The sequence below is a fragment of the Pelophylax lessonae genome (genome assembly GCF_965119305.1).
Source record: "Pelophylax lessonae genome assembly, chromosome: 10".
Lineage (NCBI taxonomy): Eukaryota > Metazoa > Chordata > Amphibia > Anura > Ranidae > Pelophylax > Pelophylax lessonae.
In genome coordinates, this window is record NC_138777.1 from 147,754,240 (window position 1) to 147,777,793 (window position 23,554).

At 40.9% G+C, this 23,554-nt stretch overlaps 1 protein-coding gene across 3 annotated transcripts in view; it reads right to left on the reverse strand.

The window, feature by feature from the left end:
- Positions 1-6,702: 6,702 nt before the first annotated feature.
- CNIH2 (cornichon family AMPA receptor auxiliary protein 2) overlaps positions 6,703-23,554 on the reverse strand; it is a 266,126-nt gene continuing 249,274 nt past the window's right edge. For 2 of the 3 annotated variants that reach the window (XM_082270126.1, XM_082270124.1), the window contains 3 exons: positions 12,142-12,285; positions 7,489-7,540; positions 6,703-7,129 (listed from right to left, as the gene is read on the reverse strand). In XM_082270126.1, the coding sequence (XP_082126252.1) occupies positions 7,507-7,540; positions 12,142-12,285 (178 nt within the window). In that variant the 3' untranslated portion in view covers positions 6,703-7,129; positions 7,489-7,506. The remainder of the gene's footprint in view (positions 7,130-7,488; positions 7,541-12,141; positions 12,286-23,554) is intronic. The other variant, XM_082270125.1, reaches the window with a different exon arrangement.

Consider the following 23,554-nt stretch of genomic DNA (forward strand, 5'->3'; position numbering starts at 1 on the left):
ATCCAGATGGAATCATAAGATCTTTTAACAATTTCAGAAAGTTGAATAGTGTGTCAAAATTCAATACTTATCCAATGCCTCGTGTGACATAGCACATAGCTAATTTAGATCTGACTAAAAGCCACTGGCTGATAACCCTAATGGAAACCCCTCTCCCTTTGAGGGTTCATTCCAGTATAAGGTGGATGCCTTTTGGTTTGCATAGGGGCTCCTGCCTCATTTGAGAGAATGATGGACAAGACGTTAAGACCACATCACCAATATGCAGCCACTTATTTGGACAATGTAGTCATCCACAGCCCTAATTAAGAGTCTCATTTGTCCTGGGGCAAGCAGTAATATATTCCCTTAGAAAAGCAGGAGTTACAGTCAACCCTAAAAAGTGTGCCATAGGCTTGGAGGAGGCCAGATACAATGGCGACAACATTGGTGGGAGGTTGATTAACCCTCAGTTCACCAAAATTGAGTTAACTCAATAGTGGCCCTAACCTATAAAAAAAAGGCAAGTCTGAGCTTTTCTTGGAATCACAGGCTACTATATGCATTTTATTCTCGCTCTGTAAGAGAAAGAAAATGTTTGTCAAATGCTTGTATTGTTGGTGACTGGGAGAAGCCCTTCACCTGTCAGAGAGGAATCTGTCCTGTATAGTTAAAGTGATTATAAAGTCTTGTTTTTTTTTTTTAAATTAAAAACATGTTATACTTACCTGCTCTGTGCAGTTGGTTTTGCACAGAGTGGCCCGGATCCTTCTCTTCTCAGGTCCCTCTTCTGTGCTCCTGGCCCCTCCCTCCTGTCGAGTGCCCCCACAGCAAGCAGCTTGCTGTGGGGGCACCCGAGCCAAGTCACAGCTCCCTGTGTCCATTCAGACTCTGAGCCCCGCCCCTCTCTCTTCTGATTGGCTGACTGATTTTGATTGACAGCAGCGGGAGCCAATTGCGCCACGCTGCTGTCTTAGCTAATGAGGAGGGGAGTCCTAGTTAGCTGAGGCACTCCTGCAACATCGCTAGATAAAGATGGGCTCAGGTGTGTATTAAAGGAGCTGAGGGGGGCTTCTGCACACAGAAGGTTTTTTTATCTTAATACATAGAATACATTAAGATTAGGGATCGACCGTTTATCGGGAAGGCCGACATAGCGAGGGCCGATATGCACTTTCCCCGATATATCGGAATCGGCCCCGGAAGTTACCGATATTGCAGATATTTTTGTGACATCATTCTGCCTTCTTAGGCCGCCTCCCTCGCCTTGGACAGCCTTGTCTGGAGTCTGGACTAGTCTCGCGCGAGTGTATCACAGCCATACACCCACCTACAGCAGCCCAGTGCCAGTGAGCCACACACATCCACAGGCCCTGTACCAGCCAGCCAGCCAGCCACAGGCACTGTACCAGCGAGTCAGCCAGCCACCCATAGGCCCTGTTCCAGCCGACCATCCACCCACAGCCCCTGTGCCAGCCAGCCACCCACCACAGGGTGCCAGCCAGCCACCCACCCACCACAGGGTGCCAGGCAGCCAGCCACCCACCACAGGGTGCCAGACAGCCAGCCACCCACAGGCCCTGTACCAGCCAGCCAGCCACCCACAGGCCCTGTACCAGCCAGCCACAGGCACTGTAGCAGTCAGCAGCCCACAGGCCCTGTACCAGCCAGCCACCCACAGCCCCTGTGCCAGCCACCCACCCACCACAGGGTGCCAGCCAGCCACCCATCCACCACAGGATGCCAGCCAGCCACCCACCACCACAGGGTGGCAGAAAGCCAGTCACCCACCACAGGGTGCCAGAGAGTCAGCTACCCACCACAGATGATTTTGGAAAGGATATAATTTTGGTTTTTGTATATGTGTGTCCATACCAGAGAATTTTTACCCAACTTTCAGCTGAGGGAAAAATCACTGTATTGAAAATTAGCACTGAATATGGGAATCTCCATGATTAAGCCCAGAGGGTGGTTCAAAACATGTTGGAGTCGTGGTCTGGATGAATTGAGCTGAGGCTGCTTTTACCTGCTAACCAATTCGGCCAGGGGAGGTGCGCGGCGGCTGAGTTATCTCTTCCAACTGAATATGGGAAGTTATGTCTAAGATTGGATTTTCCTTCACTTTAGAGTTCCTGATGTATAACTTGAACTAGAAATGAGAGGAATTTCCTCAATCAGAACACAGCAATAAAACCTAAAACCTTCCTCATGCAAAAAAAAACAAAAAAATAAAAAAACAAAACAAAAGTTAAGCTTGGAGTTTTGACCTGAGATTGCTCCCCGCTGAAAGAGAAGGACAGGCAGCTGTTGTAAACACAGTTGACCGTTCTTCTCTCTGAAATGATCACAGAGCACCTGTAATTCTTCTATATAGGATCACATGTCTCTATGATCATTTCAAAAGCCCAGCCCCCCACAGTTAGTAAACACGCCCCTAGGCTTACCTATAACCTCTTGATCACCAGCTAGGTTAACCCCTTCCCTGCCAATGTCATTATAACAGTAAAAGTGCATATTTTTAGCACTGATTACTGTAGTGATGTCACTGGTCTCCCCAAAAGTGTCAAAAATGTCAGTTAGGGGTCCGATCTGTCTGCCGCAATGTCGCAGTCTCACTATAAATCACAGATTGCCGCCATTACTAGTAAAAAATAACTAAATAAAAATGAAATTAATATTTCCCCTAGTTTGTAGACGCGATAACTTTTGCGCAAACAAATCAAAATACGCTTATTGCGTTTTTTTTACCAAAAATATGTAGCAGAATACAAATTGGCCTAAAAGTCTGAAAAATGTTTTTTTTTTGGTAATGTTATATAGCAGAATGTGAAATATATATATATATATATTTTTTTTTTTTTTTTTTTTTTTCAGAATTGTCGCTCTTTTTTTTTTTACAGTTCAGTACATCATCGAACGATAGCACAATTTTTTGTTAAAGTAACCAATAAACCGGTAAAGTGCCGAATCACATAAAATGGCCTGGTCATTAAGGGGGCAAATCCTTCTGGTCCAGAACTGGTTAAGGACATATAAGGCATTTTTTGGGACAATATTTAAATAAATACCTACACATATTTATTACAATAGCTCTGACAAAGAGACAACTATTAATAAAAAAAATATGTGTCTTTAAAAAATGTATTTCTTTCTCTGTGCCAGTGTTAATTTTGGCAGCAAATTTCAATTTAGTTTTAGTCTTAGTCTTAGGACTAAAATGGCATTTTAGTTTTAGTCCCATTTTAGTCTTCTGCAAGTGTTTTAGTTTTAGTCGTATTTAGTAGACTAAAACTCCAATATATTTTAGTCGACTAAAGCTCATTTTAGTCATCTATAAGCGAATGGGTGTAGTTCAATTGTAATTTGTAATGCATTATTTAAGCATTTCTCTACAATTTCCAAACTTATTATATACTACTGCTGGTCCTGGAGTGAAAAATCTAATATTCAAAATCTAAATTTTCATTTAGTTTTAGTTAAGTCTTTTGACTAAAATGCCATTTTAGTTTTAGTCGTATTTTAGTCTTAAGATTAAAATGCCATTTTAGTTTTAGTCGTATTTTAGTCTTAAGACTAAAATGCCATTTTAGTTTTAGTCGTATTTTAGTCATCTGAATTATGTTAGTCGACGAAAACGTTTTAGTCGGTTTTAGTCGACGAAATTAACACTGCTCTGTGCACAACAAATGTACAGACAAATAAATACACAGACAGCTGGGACATTATACTGTATGTTTGTTTACTGGCAAACAGTGATGGTTCCTGATCATTATTAAAAACTCAGAATTGCCAGTGACTGTGTGGTCTCACAGCTAGGAGTGTGAATACCTGTGCCCTCCTAGCTGAGAAAAGAATGTAAATTGATGCTTTTTCAGCATGGGGGATCATGCTAAAGCCCTGTACACATGGCATCCGATCAGCAGCTGCAGCCAATGGCTGTGAGCACTTACCGGTGTGTGTTCTGATGGGGGGGGGATGTGATCTCCCTGTGAGAAAACTAGAGCATTGCAGGGAGGTTGATGTACTAACATCACATAGTTAGTACAGCGACCTCCTCAGGTTGTTTTTTGTTCAGCCCGCTGGGTTGAATGACAAAAAATGTATTGTGCGCATTAGGCATTATCTACATATTGTGGAAAGGAAGTGTTTAACCTCCCTGGCGGTATGATTCTTTTGGATTTTAGGTGCTGGAAGCGGTACCATTATTTTGCATGTAATTCTTGTGAATGAGCAGCCCAAACCAACTATATACATTTATTATATATATTATATATATATATATATATATATAATGTATACAGTTGGTTTGGGCTGCTCATTCACAAGAATTACGTGTATATATATATATATATATATATATATATATATATATATATATATATATATATATATATATACTGTGCTGCAGGAAAGGGCACTGGGGGGCAAACTAATGTGATTTTTTTTTACTTTGAATAGTATCAGTGTGTTTGGTGTGTTTTTACATTTGAATTTGCCGCCGGTTCCACCGCCCTGCGAGCGTCACGTCGCAGGAGACGGAAGCCGGGGCACGGAGACGATCGGGAGGAAGATCCGCCGCGAGACACTGCCGAGACACATCGCTGGATCCCGGAGACAAGGTAAGAAACCTCTTTTACAGGATCCAGCGATGCTTCTGGCAGTACCCCGAGTGTGGCTCGGGGTTACCGCTTTTGGCTCTGAAATGTAACCCCGAGCCACGCTCGGGAATACCGCTAAGAAGGTTAATGAAACATGCATGATGTTTTATTCAAATATGAAGGTTGATTTACTAAAGCAATTGAGAATCTTTGCACAATAAAATTGTGTGAATATTCACTTTATCCAGTCATGTGAAAAGTACATTCTTTTTTATGTATTTCATCTACAGATGAATAAATAATTGAAGTGAATATTCACACAATTTATTGATTTCTATAGTCACAGCATACACTTTAATTTTATAACATCAGCATTGTAATAGCAAAACAAGCAATAGTTATTATTGACAAACCCAATAAAAGCTTACTTGAAAAATCTCCTTTCATGTTGTGAGTTCACCCTGTCTGCTGCCCACCTTTTACCATAACTTCCTGGATTCCCTGGATGTTTTTCAGCTTCTCCTCTGCTGTTTACTTTACATTTCTAAGTGCATATCCCATGGTACCTTGCTGCTTGCAAGCAGTGATTCCTGTACTGACTCCGCCTCCTAAAACCCCTCCTCTCAACACCTCTGTAGTTCAGAAGGCAGGCTCTGTGAATTCTGCGACACATCAGGGCATACTCACAGAACATAATGAATACATGTCACAGAAGTCAAGGAAGTAAATGTGTGAGCATCTTCACAAAGTACGTTTTTAAACGTTAGGATGGTTCAGATTAACCACTTAAGCCCCGGAAGATTTTACCCCCTTCCTGACCAGGGTTTGTTTTGCGAATTTTTTACTGCGTGACTTTAACGGACAATTGCGCAGTCGTGCGACGCTGTACCTAAACAAATTTGACGTCCTTTTTTCCCACAAACAGAGATTTCTTTTGGTGGTATTTGATCACCTGTGCGATTTTTACTTTTTGCGCTATAAACAAAAAAAAAAAGAGCGTAAATTTTGCAAAAACAACAATATTTTTCACATTTTTTTATATGAAATTCCCCCCAAAAAAATGTAAAAATCAAAATTTTTTAACATTTTTGGCCAATTTGTTTTCTGCTACATATGTTTGGTAAAAAAAATCGCAAAAAGCGTATTTTTATTGGTTTGCGCAAAAGTTATTGCGTTAACTAACTAAGGGAAAGATTTCTATCATTTTTGGTGTTTTTTTTTAACGCGTAATGGCGGCGATCTGCGATTTTTTTGCGGTACTGCGACATTGCGGTGGACAGATCGGACTCTTGACTGACATTTTTGACACTTTTGGGGTTACCAGTGACATTACTGCAGTAATCAGTGCTATACATATGCACTGTTACTGCAAAATGGGTTAACTTTATTGGGGAAGGAGCGGTTAAGTGTGTCCCTAGGGGCGTGCTTTTTACTGTGATTGGACATGGCTACTAGTGTAGGAACAGTAATCAACGGTCCTACATAGTAGAACCGTATGATCACCATTCCTACACAGGGGAGAATGACAGGTGGCTTGTTTACATCAGCCGCCTGCCTTTCTCCCTTCACGGAGAACGATCACGCGTGTCCGGCGGACATCGGGTCCACCGGTCACACGCACTTACTTCCCAGGGAACGAGCCGGGGTGGGCGCTCGCCCGCTATTGGCTCACAAGGAAGTGAGAGGCTAGTGACGTATATATACGTCACTTTGCCTGGGACGGGGCTGACTACAGACGTATATAGTCGTGCGGCGGTCGGCAACCGGTTAATAGGAGTAGGCTAGAAAGAATTGCTGGAAATAATTATAATTGGTTTTACATTTCGACTATGAATACGGTTTAACCTTTAACTAGTAAATTAGCCCAACCTCCCAGGCACATTGTCTGGCACATAATATAATATAAATGCTCTTTGCATAAATCTCTCAAAATCGGTTTCAAATTATTGAACATTTTACACTGCAGTTCCACAAGACTATGTGTACTTTCTTTTTGTTTTCATAATGGTTGGGTCACTTTGAGGATATTAGCTCTACTTCTATTCAAGAAGAAGCAGCATTATTCTTCCATCATCTACACACCTACTTTACCAAACAAATATACACAAATTAATTCACATAGTGAATATATATATATCTTTTATTGACAGAAAAATTCACACATTTCTAAAGAAATAAAGTCACAGACTTCAAACAGACAAATAAGAGCTGTGAGCCAGCAGCAGTCTATAAACAAGAAGGATCTGAGAGGGTGAAAAAAAGGAAGGCTGGAGAAGAGAAGGATTTAAAGAGGGAGAGTCATAAAGGAGAAGGGGAAGAGGAAAAGGGGAGTCAGAGCAAAGCAGAGAGAGAGGAGAGGGGGAGATAGAATTGTGGTAGAAAGAATATTTAGAGAGAGTGTCATTCCACCAGCAGGAATTTCGGAAGGAGAGATTTCCTTCAACATCTTTTCCACCAGCAAGGACCTTAATCCCTCTAAGTTTCCTTCCTCGGTCTCGTTGATTCAGATTCAAACAGGCGAAATTCAAAAAGTGACGAGTGTGTATATCATACTGAGAAGTGTGACAAGGAAGATGGAGAAATAAAACATGCAAGAAAGACAGGGAAAATATAGGGTAATGCAGATGGGAGAGAAGGGAAGAAGTATTAGAAAAGAGAGAAAAATGTGTTAGAATTCAAGTAATAAAGCTTTGCAGATGTTAAATAGGATACATTCATGATTAAAATGGTTGTGGGAATTAGTTAAATAATATAATAATATGAGTCATTTAACATGATTTAAGGTATTTCTACCAATGTAGAGGATAGTGTTTTTTCGACTGATTATCAATACCAGCATGCAGAAAGTGGCAGTGCAAAGAAGTAAGTAGGAGTGGGGGCATGTATGTGGGACTAGGGACGAATCACTCACCAGCAGAAGCACAGCATCCTACGCGCTGACATAACGTACAGTGGCCCCCACCCTGCGTGCGAGGAAGAAGTGGCATTAGTACAGGGAGTTTCATGTATGCAGACTGGGAAATTTATAGGATGCTGTGCAATAACAATCTCAGTATTCTCACATGCATTAACAGTAAATCCAGAAATCAACCAATGTGAGATCCTATCCATGAAAATAGTTTATCGGCACAAGGTAACACCATGCATGTCAAAGAGAGCTAATAATTCTCAGAAGCTTGCACTAAAATATATTTAGTTAGCCAACAATAGATATTGCTCCTATTTTCACTTTCTTGCAACAACCAATGAAACAATGGTTGAAAAGATTCAGAGGAGTTTAAATTAGCCCTAGCAAAGTTTTGGTGGTTGTTACTTTAAGAACTACCTACCTGTGCCTAATTCAGTTAAGCATTTACAGCAGTGTCAGTAATGTTACCGACACGTACGAGAAATTCAGGCAGTTCTTACTACATTTTAAGAACCTGTTGCTATGGCAGCAGCAATTTCTTAAATAATTACTTCTCAGAGTAGGAAGCTAGTGAGGATTAAAACTAACTCTGAGCTGGCGTGGGTCGTACCTGTGCTGGGAAGCTTTTATGTATGTGACAGCTTCCCGCCCAGGGCTGTATCCCCAGCCTCATTTCATTTTCGGCCTGGAGATTTCCTGTCTGAAAGCTAAATGTAAACAAAGGTGATGTAATCAGGTCTGCTTTAAGTCTCGTACACACTACTAGGTTCTTTTCGTTCAACTCACTGGTTGATAGCTCAGGTCAGAGCCACTGTACTAACAATCTGATAGTACAGCAATCTCCCCTGCTTAGCTTATGTGGTCTGACAGGGGGACCAGGGGACCACCCCCCCCCCCCCCCCCCGCCAGCACACTCCGTTCTGAGCTTTCAGCCATGGGTTAATCGGGAGGCAGTTGGCAAACCTTTTTAGGACACAATCCTTCAACAGGCTTCTGTCGGACCGGCTGCCGTGCACATGGGCCAAATGTCGGCCAGTTTCTATGGAACCAGCTAATGCCGCCTGACATTTGGCTAGTGTGTATTAGGCTTTACTTTTGATTGTGCACAGCAGTGGGTGGATTTGAAAGCCGCTATGGGTCTGAACAGCGGCTATGAATCTGCCCACTGCCATATGCTGTCAATGAAAAGTAAAGCTGACATGATGGGGAACTAGTCTCTTAGTTCCTCATTAGGCTTCATCCATGCCTAGTACACAACTTTTCCACCAGGCACTTGTCAGCGTGCCAGGCACTGTGGCCGGTGTTGGAGGGCAAGAGTGAGTGCACTGAGGAAGGATTGTCCAGTGTGACAGAATCATGTACCTGTCTCAAACAAGTAAATAAATTGGGCGCAAGCTGCAAATGATAAAGGGTGTCTATGACCCCTTTATAAATTCCCTTGATTATCTTTGAAAATCTGTAGTTCTGGTTACATGTAGGAAATATCTTGTTATGCTTGATTTTGGAACTTGTCAGAAAAAAAATGTTTTTGGCAACATTTTCTTTAAATGTACTTATCAGGTCAAAACACACGGAATAATGATTTAGTAACCCTGGTCTAAGGGTAAAACATCCAATTGGCCTAATTTGTATGTAAAAACAAAACTTTTTTTTTTTTTCATTCTGAATAAAAAACAGTTTATTTTTTACTGTCTTTCTCCCTGTTGGCTAGATTCAGCCAGACTATTGGTCCTTGTCACCATTGTCTTTGGTGCAAAAAGTGATGTGAAATCTGACATTTTTGAGTTGTCACAGAAACAGGAGGTGAAGTCAAATCTTCCAATAGAATAACCTGTTTTGATCACAATCCTGTAAGAGGGGGGTATTCCCTCAGTTTGAAGAGATTGTCTTTTATTTCCAACTGTTTCTCTATGACAGAAATTTAAGGGAAATCTTTCCAAAAAGGGACCCTAACTGCAAAATTAAAAAAAAAAAAAAAAAAACAAGTTAATTGTTTCCTACTCTATCCCGAACTTTGAAAAACCAATCTACATTTTAAGGAATATGTAAAAAATAAATTTTTCTGAACACACTAGTTTGGGAGAAAATGGATTTACAAGATTGCCAATTATTAATCTTCAAAAGGCACCCTTTTGCAAGCATGAAGATCTGAGATCTTCATATTCCTGTACTGAAAGCCACTAATGGCTGTTGGCGGACCTCCAACAATCCCTACAATGAATAAATATTTTCGTAAGGCACATCAGAAAGTCAGTGCACATTGGATGGTGGCTATCAAGGTCAGTGCAGGACTTAAGTTTAAAAATCACTTCTGAAATAAAACTGTTATTTTGTATTCGCCAGCTAAACAATTTTAACAATACTGTTTCAAATTCAAATGCAGTTTACTGAAGTTCTAGGACTTGGCCTAATGTTTCAAAGTACATGCATACCAAATCCAGATACCAAATTTTAAGTCTTTTGTTAATGAGAGTGTGGATTACACTTCCTAGTACTGACATTTTGATATAAAACATCCATCATAGAACTGAGGGGGGACATGATAGCAATTTATAAATATCTTAATGAGGATCCCAGCTTAGAAAAAAAGCTGTTCATTCGAAGGGATTGCATGAGGACTCGAGGGCATACAATGCGATTAGAGGAGAAGCGTTTTAACCTCAGGCAACGTGGGGGGTTCTTTACTGTTAGGGCTACAAGATTGTGGAATTCTCTACCACAAGAGGTGGTTTCTGCGGGTAGTATGGTGGCTTTCAAAAGACTCTTAGACTTACATCTCAAGGATCAGAACATTCAGTGGTATGTGAGATGATTACAGCCACACACACCTACACAGGTTGAACTGGATGGACTATTGTCTTTATTCAACCTCACCTACTATGTAACTATGTAACTATGTAACTTTATAGCACATCAATGCTAATCAGTATTTTTTTAAATTAGGGAAAATGCCTGCAGGCACTCTACAGAAGCACACAGTGTTCCTAAGGCTGGCCATACACTATACAATTTTCTTGTTCAATTTTCCTTTAGATTTACCAAAACCATGTAATGTAGGGTCAAACCTAAACACTTTCAATTTGTATGCAATCAGGCAGGCCCTTGCACTACATAGTTTAAGGTAAATCTAAAGGAAATTGAATAAGAAAATTGTATAGTGTATGGCCAGCCTAAATCATTAGATGACACGACACTAAGTTATAAAAGCTGTTTCCTTATCACTATTATCCACTTGGCACGGCATTCAGCATTGCTTATCATTTAGTGTTGTATGAGTGAAAAAATGAAAGTGCGCTGATTAGGTATTGAAAAGCTGCTACCTTAGAGCTTAATAGTGAAGTTGATAGGGATATGTTTATCAGGTGCGCTAATCAATAAATTAATATTGATTAGCGCACCTGATAAACATATCCCTATTAAGTGTTGTATGCCACAATAAAAGCATATCCTTAGGACACTCAATGCTTAGATCCCAAATTAAGTTAAACGCGTTTTTAGCTCTATATAGTCCAGTGCTCTTGTATCTTGTTATTTGTGTTTGATTTTGTTTTTTAACTGCCCAAAATTGTTTTTCTTTGAATACAAATTTCTACTCTGACAGTCCACTACTCTATACCGGTATAGCTGAGTAACAGTAAATCACACAGTTCACCACACATGTCCTCACATAGATTTATTTGCCTGACTAGGTCTGTTACTGAGAGAGTACAGCAGGCCTACCTCTATTGCCCACCTTATGGCAAAACAATGTTGAGACACCTTGCACAACTAGAGGTCTTTAGTATAATGTCTATGTGACTGCATACATACACTATATTACCAAAAGTATTGGGAAGTCTTCCTTTACACGCACATGAATTTTAATGGCATCCCAGTCATAGTCCGTAGGGTTCAATATTGAGTTGGCCCACCCTTGCAGCTATAACAGCTTCAACTCTTCTGGGAAGGCTGTCCACAAGGTTTAGGAGTGTGTCTATGGGAATGTTTGACCATTCTTCCAGAAGAGCATTTGTGAGGTCAGGCACTTATGTAAACGAGAAGGCCTGGCTCTAATTTATCACAAAGGTGTTCTATCGGGTTGAGGTCAGGACTCTGTGCAGGCCAGACAGTTTTCCTCCATCTAAAACTCGCTCATCTATGTCAAACTTTTGGTAATATAGTGTATTTCTCTGAAATACATTTTGCCTTTTAGATTATTTTCGTCTCACCACAAAGAGTTTGCTGTTCATTGTCACCCTAGGACAGGACCTTTGTTAGGACTATAGAACACCTCCTCCTCTCTCATCTCCATAACATAGGTAGTAAGTGTTCTGTAGTTCCCAGATTGGCCTTTGTAGGTTTGTCTAAGATCTTGAGATAAATCTGTAATGGGCAGAGGATAGGAGACAGCAATGTATTTCTGACAGGAGCAACAGGAATTTTTTGCAGTTATTGAACAGACATGACAAATCTCCTTTGATATTATATTTAACAGATCAAAAGGGAGCAAAGAGAAATTCATTGTTAGGGTTTATATGTACTTAAAGTCTATAAAAATATATTCAGAAAAGATAATGCTTTGATTAAACTTACTTGGAAGTAAAGAACTAAGCTTGATTACTGAATGTGATATTTCATTGCCAGAAAAATCCCTTTTTCAGATTTTATATAACTTACCTGTACAGGTAGTAAAAGAAGGACAACAGGTAGAATGCCAATTTACACCAAGCTTCTTTCTGGCAGTAATTTAGAATGTCCACATTCATTATGGACACTGGGTCAAACATTACTTCTGATCCATCTGCAGGTCTGTGGAAGTACCTGTAACAGGTAACACAAAATATCACTTAACCAGCTCATATGCTTTTCTAAATAATTTCCCATTATGCATGCAATAATGTTAGCTTCTTAATGGCATCTTCAGCTATCAGTGTGCAGTTATGGAAGGAGACAGCTGCCAAGTGTAAAATTACTAATTAATAACTGTATTGTCAAGAACATCTACGACCAGCTGACAGAATTAAACACAAATTCTGACATTTTAAATGTTCTACTTCAGTGGCACTTCATGGAAATAAAACATCAGTAATTCAGTGTGTTAAAGGAAAACTACACTTTTGTTAAACCTTTGCTGTAATATATTGTATGTAATGATTATACTGGCCATTTTGTATTGTAACAATTAAAAATTACCTTTACATTTCAGCCATCTATGATTTTAAAAAAACAGAGAAACAATACAAATGTAGTGTTTTAAAGTCATGTAGCAGGCAAAATTTCAGACCCCTGAAATTAAACCTGTATTTGGTTTAATTTAGCATACATTTAACCTTTGGTGATATACCAGCCAAAAATGCCTAGCATACACTGATTATTAATTATAGAAAGAAGACCCTGCCATTTAGCTTGAGGTAAGTTACTAGAATGGCATGTTTCTGCATCTACGGAAGCAGGTAAGAATCTGTTATGAAATTTGCTAAAAACTCTTACTGTTTATCATTGTGAAACATGTAGAGTAATACACTAATTTAGGGATAATTAACCACTAAAAAAATAGCAATATTAAAAAAAAAAAAAAGGATGTTTATATAATTTTTGGCAAAGAATAAAAAAACACATTGCTATCTGTGGTGCTAGAATAGTGTCTCTTTATCAGTGGATTCCAGGAGCTATTTTCTTAGTTCGCCTATTCAGAATGGACCCATGTCATGCAAAAAAAAGAAAGGGGGCAGAGACTCAATGAGCAATTGGAGATTGGGATCAGAGCTGAAGAAGTGCAGATTCTAGTAAACCCTCCTCTACAACTTGTACCTATAGGTAAGCCTATGATAAGGCTTACCTATCCGTACTGTAAATATCTCATAAACATGTACCGTTTAGGAGATATTTACCTTACATGCAGCCAGTGACGTCACTGGCGCATGCGCTCTGAAGGAACGGCCATTCGTGCAGTTCCTTCAGAGTCCCGTGCCGTGACTGTCGGCTCTCGCGCGCATGCGCGGGAGTGACGTCACCGCGGCTCCGGCCAATCAGATGGCCGGATGCAGCGATCCCAGAAGACGGGCGACTGGACATGTCGCCCGTCATAGAGGTGAGTGAGCGGCACGGCGGGGGCTCGTTCTAAGGTAAGTATTGCATAATGAGCTAGTATGCGATGCATACTAGCTCATTATGTCTTTCTCTTGCAGGGTGAAAAAAAAAATGCGAGTTTACAACCTCTTTAAATACATTAAAGATAAAAATGCACATTAAGGGGTCTGTTGTCTAATGTTTTAACCCAAGATTTACACTTTCACCATACATTTTTACCTACAATTTAGTTAGAAAAATTAGAGAATCTTGGGTGAAAAGCACTTATAAATAGACACCATGGAGAAAACTATTTTTGGTGAGTGCAAAAAATTCTATTGTGTCCTAATCCCAGTGTTGTTTTTTTTTCAAGAGAAACTGTTTGCTCCTCGGGTGATTGTAGGTGTATTAGGGTACTTGCAACAAAAACAACTGCGTACTGCCCGTTATACTTTTTTATTTGCACTAACATACAGATTTTTAGGACAAACTGTTGGAGTGTACCCCTTTATTTTGGAGTTATCATATTTACTAGCACACTATTAACATAATTCACCATATTTAACTAGTTTCTAACAGAGTTTACTTTTCATTTTTATGTAAAAAAATCATGTCATCATGGACAGAAATATGTGCTGTTGCAATTAATTTATACACTTTATCACTAAGTTATCACCTTTCTTCTCTTCATTTTCTCATTTAAAGCAACCATTGGCTGGCCACAGTATACATACTTTTATGGCATTAGAAACCCCCATAGTGGGGCTTTATAGACAAGATGGTGAAAACTGTGTTAAAAGACATACTGTTAATCTTTTTTTATACAAATCAATAAAAGTATATTAAAACAACTGCAGCCGTGTCACCTATTTTGTAAAACTGCACATTATCATTACATCACATTGATACATCAGTAAGCCAAATTCCCTGCTAACAAAAAAATGGTCTTCTATAGAGAACCCAAGGCATTTGTTAGAATATTATTCAAAATTCATAATTCGGCCCTTATAGGAGTTATATTATATTCATGACAAGCAGTGTTTTTTTGGCAGCAAATTTCGATTTCATTTTAGTCTTTTAACTGAAAATTTTATTTTAGTTTTAGTCTTTTAGTCATATTTAGTTGACTGAAATCTCCAGCACATTTTAGTAGACTAAAATTATTTTAGTTGACTTAAATCTAATGTGTTTATTTAAATTGTAATGCATTATTTAGTTATTTCTCTAGAATTTCAAAACTCATTATACACTCCTGGAGTAAAAAAACATCTAATATCATGTTATTATTTATGGTAAAGGTTTGAAAAAATTACACAGATACAGATTTAGCTGTTATATAACGTCTTTACTCTGTAAAAACAAGTTTTCTTACAAAAATATTGCTTTTTTGAGTCACAGCTTCATTCCTTGCTATAAGTGAATGCTACTTTTCTTTAGTTGATTAAACAAAATAAACCTGAACACATAGATATTGTTGGCACTTGAACAAGTAGCCCACCCACACACTGCGCAGTCAATTAAATCACTGTGGACAAATGCTTGCACGAGTGGGACATACCAAAGAGAAAGATCCTGAGAGTTATAACAGACAATAGGAGTAATACGCCACATCAGCAGCAGAAAAACCACCCAGCTCTAGTGAGGAAGCCCTCCCCCCCATGGCAGAAAGTGACTGTGAGACCCAGTCCAAAATAATGATCTGTAGTCAGCCATTTTTATTATTATTCTTTTACACAATGACAGTCTTCTATCAGATGGATATGAGATGATTGATCTTGGGGCTGTTTGCTCTACTGGTGTATCTTTGGTATTTTTCCACTTTATTTGTATCTCATGTAAAACTATTCCCATAAGATGTTAGACCAGACACGGTGTGTGGTCTCGTCTGGTGCATACCTTGCGGTCCACATGATGGAGCAGAAGGAGGCAAGTGTTAAAGCGGAGTTCCACCCAAAAGTGTCCATGTCTGGAGCAGAAGGAATAGCGCCTGAGATGTACAAGGGGGTACAGCAATTGTGCCCTTAATATTATTAGTGCTGGTGTGTCAACAACAAAAACACCCACGTCTGGAGCAGAAGAAATAGCGCCTGAGATGCACAAGGGGGTACAGCAATTTTGCCCTTAACCACTTGCCGACCAGTCACGTTGACTGTACTGCGGCAAAGTGGCTCATTATCGTCTGGCGATGTAGACCTACGTCACCAGAAATTCCCCTCTCTCGGCGGCGCGCACGTGCCGCCAAAGGCTCGCTCCCGCTATATTCATTTACAGCAGGAGTCGTGCCAGGGGAGGAGCGGCGGTGATCACCACTGCTCTTCCCTGCTAGTCGGGTATCTAGTGTGGAAATCCGCCTGCTTTTGTAAACAAAGTGGGCTGATCTCCTAAGTGACAGGCAGGGTCAGATTGCAGGGTTCAGTATAGCTGAACCTGCGATGTGTCCCTGTGTCACTCAGTCACCTCCCCCGACATACGTTAGTAAGCACCGGGCATACATTAACCCCTCCCTCTCCAATAAAAATTAACCCCTTACCTGCCAGTGTCATTTTTACAGTAACAGTGCATATGTATAGCACTGATTACTGTAGAAATGTCACTGGTACCCCCAAAAGTGTCAAAAATGTCAGTCAAGGGTCCGATCTGTCCGCCGCAATGTCGCAGTCCCGCAAAAAAAATCGCAGATCGCCGCCATTACTCGTTAAAAAAAAACACCAAAAATGACAAAAATCTTTCCCTTAGTTAGTAAACGCAATAACTTTTGCTCAAACGAATCAAAATACGCTTATTGCGATTTTATTTACTAAAAATATGTAGCAGAAAACAAATTGGCCTAAAATGATAAAAAATTTTGATTTTTTAATTTTTTGGGGGGGGGGATTTCATATAAAAAAATGTGAAAAATATTGTTATTTTTTCAAAATTTTCGCTCTTTTTTTGTTTATAGCACAAAAATTAAAAATCGCACAGGTGATCAAATACCACCAAAAGAAATCTATATTTGTGGGGAAAAAAAGGACATAAATTTAATTTGGGTACAGCATCGCACGACCGCGCAATTGTCCGTTAAAGTAACGCAGTGCTGAATCGTAAAATATGGCCTTGTCAGGAATGGGGTAAGCGGTTAAAAATACGCTCATTGAGAATTTTTTTTGTCAAAGACATGTAGCTAAATACATTTTGGCCTAAATATATGACAAAAATTGAATATATTGGATATTTTTTAACTGTCAAAGTAGAAAAATATTGTTATTTTTTCAAAATTGTCGCTTTTTTTAATTAATGTCGCAAAAAATGAAAATCGCACAGGTGATCAAATACCACCAAAAGGAAGCTCTGTTTGTGGGAAAAAAAGGACGTAAATTTCGTTTGGGTACGGCGTTGCATGACTGCGCAATTGTCAGTTAAAGTCGCACAGTCCCGAATCGCAAAAAGTGGCCTGGACGGAAGACAGCAAAATCCTCCGGTGGTAAACTGGTTAATATTATTAGTGCTGGTGCGCCAAAAACAAAAACACCCACATGTAGAGCAGAAGGAATAGCTCCTGAGGTGCACAAGGGGGTGCAGCAATTGTGCACGTAATAGTATTAGTGCTGGTGTGCCAACAACAAAAGCACCCACGTCTGGAGCAGGAGGAACAGTGCCTGAGATGCACAAGGAGGTACAGCAATTGTGCCATTAATATTATTAGTGCTGGTGCGCCAACAACAAAAACACCCATGTCTGGAGCAGAAGAAATAGCGCCTGTAAGCTTGTATAACAGTGTAAATTTGCTGTCCCCGCAAAATAATTTAACACACAGCCAATAATGTCTAAACCACTGGCAACAAAAGTGAATACACCCCTAGCTGAAAGAAAATATAGCTAAAAGGGGGGTCAGCCTGTCAGTGATCAGACCATGCGCCGCACACTGCATCAAATTGGTCTGCATGGTTGTCATCCCAGAAGGAAGCCTCTTCTAAAAATGATGCACAAGAAGGCTCGCAAACAGTTTGCTGAAGACAAGCAGACTGAGGACATGGATTACTGGAACCATGTCCTGTGGTCTGATGAGACCAAGATAAACGTATTTGGTTCAGATGGTGTCAAGTGTGTGTGGCGGCAACCAGGTGAGGAGTACAAAGACAAGTGTGTCTTCTCTACAGTCAAGCATGGTGGTGGGAGTGTCATGGTCTGTGGCTGCATGAGTGCTGCCAGCACTGGGGAGCTACAGTTCATTGAGGGAACCATGAAGCCAACATGTACTGTTACATACTGAAGCAGAGCATGATCACCTCCCTTTAGAGACTGGATCGCAGTGCAGTATTCCAACATGATAGCGACCCCAAACACAACTCCAAGACGACCACTGCCTTGCTAAAGAAACTGAGTGTAAAGGAGATGGGCTGGCCAAGCATGTCTCCAGACCTAAACCCTATATAGCATCTGTGAGGCATCCTCAAACGAAAGGTGGAAGAGCGCAAGGTCTCTAACATCCACCAGCTCCGTGATGTCATCATGGAAGGAGTGGAAGAGGACTCCAGTGGCAACCTGTGAAGCTCTGGTGAACTCCATGCCCAAGAGGGTTAAGGCGGTGCTGGAAAATTATGGTGTCCACACAAATATTGACACTTTGAGAACAAATTGGACATTTTGACTTAGGGGTGTACTCACTTGTGGTGCCAGTAGTTTAGTTATTATTGGCTGTGTGTTTAGTTATTTTGAAGGGACTGCAAATTTACACTGTTATACAAGCTGTACAGTCACTACTTTACATTGTATCAAACTGTCATTAAAACTTGTATCGAACTTCAGTGTTGTCACATGAAAAGATATAATAAAATATTTACAAAAATGTGAGGGGTGTACTGACTTCTGTGAGATACTGTATTCTGCAATAACTGATACATATATATACTGCACTATCTGATCTGATATATATCCTGCAATAACTGATAAATCTATATACTGAACTCTCTGATATATATGCTGCAATAACTGATAAATATATATACTGCACTATCTGATTTGATATATATCTTTTAGGGTTGAGTTTACCTGCTGGTGGCACTGTGTTGCCCTGGGCTGAATGCTGCAGTTCCAGTGTCCACCAGCAGGTGTCTCCCAGAAGCCAGCAGGCTTCTATGATCACTAACAACTGTGTTCAGCTGCCAGGTGGCTATTTAAGGCTGCTCCTCCGTTTCCCAGGCACGTCACTATTTTGATTGCCTCCTTGCAGCCTGAACTGAGTGGCTGTGGTCCTGATTTATACCCTGTTTTATCCTGTACCCCTTGCCTTGCTCCTGCTCTCTGCCTAGTATCCAGTCTAGTTTGCCCCCTTCCTTGCTTCCTAGTTCCCCTTGTCCAGTATATTGTATATATTTGTAGATAGTCGATTCTTTAGTTATTTTGTCTTTGGGGTTGGGTTTTGTTTGCTGGCATTTTCCATGTTCACTATTGCTGTGTATGCCTGTTTATGTGGTTCACTGTAATAAATCTCACTTTAAGGTTATCTATATTGTTTGGTCTCCATTTTGATGTGTAGCTACATGTGTCTGGTCTCCCTAGCTGCTGCTGAACCCTGACAATATCCTGCAATAACTGATAAATCTATATACTGAACTATCTGATATATATGCTGCAATAACGGATAAATATATATACTGAACTATCTGATCTGATACATATCCTGCAATAACTGATAAATATATATACTGCACTATCTGATCTAAAACATATCCTGCAATAACTGATAAATATACATATACTGAACTATCTGATATATATACTGCACTATCTCCTGCAATAGCTGAGATATATATATATATATATATAAATATATATATATATATACTACATTGGCTGATCTATTAATATATAAAATGCACAATCCACTAACTACATGCCTAATCTCACTCCTATATCATCCTCTAACACACTATACACGGCTGCCGTGTAAGCAGCAGCCTTATATAGTGTGGGGGGGGGGGGTGGACTTAGCCCCTGAACCATGATTGGCTAAAGGCACCCTGCCTTTGGCCAATCAAGGCTCTGACAGGACATTGTGCTGTGATTGGCCAAAGCATACAGGTCAAGGTGTATGCTTTGGCCAATCACAAGCATTGCATTATGGCGGGTCAATTTCCCACGAACTACCACATTTGTTCGTTTTTCTACAAACGAATGAACACCCGATGTTCTAGTCGAACTTACCTGTGACTCAAACTCAAAGCTCATTCCCTATTGATAATATGTTTTTTTTTTATACAGTTGTATTATCTTGCTGGTAAAGTCCCACTATGAGGGTTTTCTAACACCATAATTGTTCTAATGTAGGTATGTTGGCAACATAAGTTTCTGTCTATACCTCACTCCAATGATTTAATATTTCTTTGGTAATGTTGGTTAACAAATATGCATGTGATTTTTCCTATATTTGCTTTTCCACAGACCTACAGTACATCAAGCCACAGCAAAAAAATATTTCCCAGACTTCTTCATTAATAGTAAGGCTAGCCATACATTATACAATTTTCTTACAATTTTCTGTACAATTTTCTATAGATTTACCTTCAACTATATAGTACAAATGCCTGCCTTATTGGATACAATTGAAAGTGTTGTTTAGACTGTACACATCTGAGCCTTGTGGGATGGGACGTGAGATTGTGCATGTCGTCTGTCTAAAATGGAGTTGAGGACAATGTTAGAGTCCAGCATAATAAGGAGCAGGCCCTTCTGGTGATGAGAGACTACTTTTCAAAGATGGGAAAAAAACGTATGTTGAAACCGATTAGGTGCATAGTAAGAGACATACTATATCTACCTGTTGGGATTGAAGGTGGTGAAGCACTTTGGAATGCTTGAGGGGTGAGTTAAAGCCATGGATGTTTTGTGAATGGATTTTCAACAGAGGGGTGGCCATGGTGGGAAGGGGTGGAAGCGCTCATCAACAAATAAACGCTTAAAAAATGCCCTAGAAGGCGACTTGCTGGCATTCTGATGGACTAAGGGACCCAAAGGGAAATCAGAGAACGGGTGAGAGAAAGGAAAAAGAGGAAGAGGACTGAAGAGAAAAGAACATACGGTAGCCGTAGGTAGGAACCACCAAACAGGTGGAATACATCCCAACAATAAGGGACGTCTGGGGGGGTAACTCCAACCGCACACACATGGCTGCAAATATAACACACACAGTAGCTCCCATGGAGATAGGAAAAAAGTATGGGGGATTTGCAGGAAGCCAGAGTCTAACTCAACCTGCGATGGGGAGGGGGGAGGGGGGAGACTAAGGGTAGAGTAAGGGGAAGGAAAGGGAAAGAAAAGGAGAAAGAGGACAGGGAAGATGAGGAAGGGAGGTGGGGTGTGCAATCTGGTTAGGGAAAGGTGCCCCTTAAAAAATAAAAACACAAGTGGAGAAACATAGGCCAACAGGTTATTTACTATAAATATGTACAAAAATGTCTGTAAGAGAAGTCTGGAGGGAGACAAGGCTCTAACACTGTGACCCCCCGGTTCAATGCGCATGATCCTGGTAACTAATAGGAAACGTATAATATAATACAAATATGTAAAGATAACATAGAGAAAAGGGCGGGACTTCACGTCACATACAGTAGAACATTAACATCTTTTCCCTTAGCCCATAGTGGGCCTCCAGGAGAAGCCATTTAGAGCAGAAGTCTACAATATATACATAAAAATAAAGGGAGGGGACCTCCAGCTAAGGTCGGGACGTGTAGGCATAATTAGGAACACTATGGAAAGTTCTGCAGTGTTCAATGGGCAAAAAAGATAAAAGCGTTCAACAGCAAGTTGCTTGATGCGCCAATTCAAAAGCAACAGGCACATCCGTCTTCAAGATAGACATCTTTGATGAGTGCAGGATGCTTCTCTGGGGACTGGGCACAGAATGCATAATCGCTCAAGAGGGGTATTAGGAAAGATTCAACAGATATCACTGAAAACAGAGACCAGAAAAACATAACAGTAGAACTCTCAGCCCGGAGGGAAATGTGAAGAACTGGAACATGAACGTGAAGGTGCACAGCAATAAGATCTCTTGCGGCCTTAAGACTTCTCCCAGAGGTGGCTAAGCTGACTATGGGCCCACTGAGAGCCCGGGGCTGCGCTGGTCCAGGACTGGAACTTCCAAAGGGAAGAAGATGTAAGGCTTCAAGCTTCGTCTGGGCCTCCTTGGGGGTGCTGACAGAGTAGCTCTTGCCCTGGAGATCAAAGGACAGCCAAAAGGGAAAGCCCCAGATGTTAATTAACCAGTTGCCGACCGCCGCATGACTACATACGGCGGCGGTCAGCCCCTCCCAGGCAAAGTGACGTACCGGTACGTCACTAGCCTGGGAGCGAATAGGGGGCGAGCGGGCGCCACCAAAGGCGCGCTCCCGCCCCCGCTCGTACCCGAAGAAGCCGGCGCGTGTGACCGGCGGACCCGATGTCCGCCGGTCACTCGCGATCGTCGGGTAGAGAGGGAGAAAGGCAGGTGGCTAATGTAAACACAGCCGCCTGTCATTCTCCCCTGTGTAAAAGCACAGATCACTCGGTCCTGCTATGTAGGACCGTTGATCTGTGCTGTTACACAAACAGCCACATCCGATGACAGTAAGAAACACGCCCCTAGGGACACACTTAACCCCTCCCTCTCCAATAAAGTTAACCCCTTCCCTCCCAGTGTAATTTTTACAGTAACAGTGCATATGTATAGCACAGATTACTGTAGTAATGTCACTGGTACCCCCAAAAGTGTCAAAAATGTCAGTCAAGGGTCCGATCTGTCCGCCACAAAGTCACAGTCCCCCCAAAAAAATCGCACAGGTGATCAAATACCACCAAAAGAAAGCTCTGTTTGTGGGAAAAAAAGGACGTCAAATTCGTTTAGGTACAGCGTCGCACGACCGCGCAATTGTCCGTTAAAGTCACGCAGTGCAGAATCGCAAAATAGGCCCTGGTCAGGAAGGGGGTAAAATCTTCCGGGGCTTAAGTGTCGCAGTCCCGCAAAAAAAATCGCAGATCACCGCCATTAAAAAAAAAACAATAAAAATTACAAAAATCTTTCCCTTAGTTAGTAAACGCAATAACTTTTGCTCAAACCAATCAAAATATGCTTTTTGCGATTTTTTTTTTACCAAACATATGTAGCAGAAAACAAATTGGCCTAAAATGTTAAAAAATTTTGATTTTTACATTTTTTTGGGGGGAATTTCATATTAAAAAATGTGAAAAATATTGTTATTTTTGCAAAATTGTCGCTCTTTTTTTGTTTATAGCACATGATCAAAAAATCGCACAGGTGATCAAATACCACCAAAAGAAAGCTCTGTTTGTGGTAAAAAAAGGACGTCAAATTCATTTGGGTACAGCGTCGCATGACCGCGCAATTGTCCTTTAAAGTCACGCAGTGCCGAATCGCAAAATACCCTCTGGTCAGGAAGGGGGTAAAATCTTTTGGGGCTTAAGTGGTTAATGTGGTGGTTCAGTAGGGCAGTAGTAAATGGCTTCATTTGGCGCCTCTTCTGGAGGGTAAATTGGGAGAGGTTAGAGAAAATTTGGTAGCGTAATGTAAAGTCCGTGACAGTTTTGGGGATACCCAAAGCATAGGTTCCCACGGTGAGCATGATTCTCAAAATCTTCAAGCCGCAGTAGGGCCAATGTCAGCTCTTTTTTAAGGTCAGACAGATCTTGCTCATGAGTTTCTATGAATGTGATGACTGCATTCATCCTGTCCTCCAGGTCATTTGTGTGGCTCCCCAGTTTGCTGATCTCCTTTGTGAGGTGGGTCGCAAGTTTAGTGGTGGCTGTGGATAACTCTGTCTGCAGCATGGTCATAAAGCACCCCAGGAGTTCAGCGTCTCTCAGTGGAAGAGGCTGTGGTGATAAAGGTGCCTCTGGGATACTGTCAGCATCTGAAAGTAAGTCTGACTCACCTATCAACAGGGTCGGCAGAGGTTCCAAACTAAATGCCGGGGCTTCTGGAGAGTCTGTGGGCGGGGAGCCTCATCCTCAGCTGGCTTGATGCTGAAGGTGGGTGTAAAGG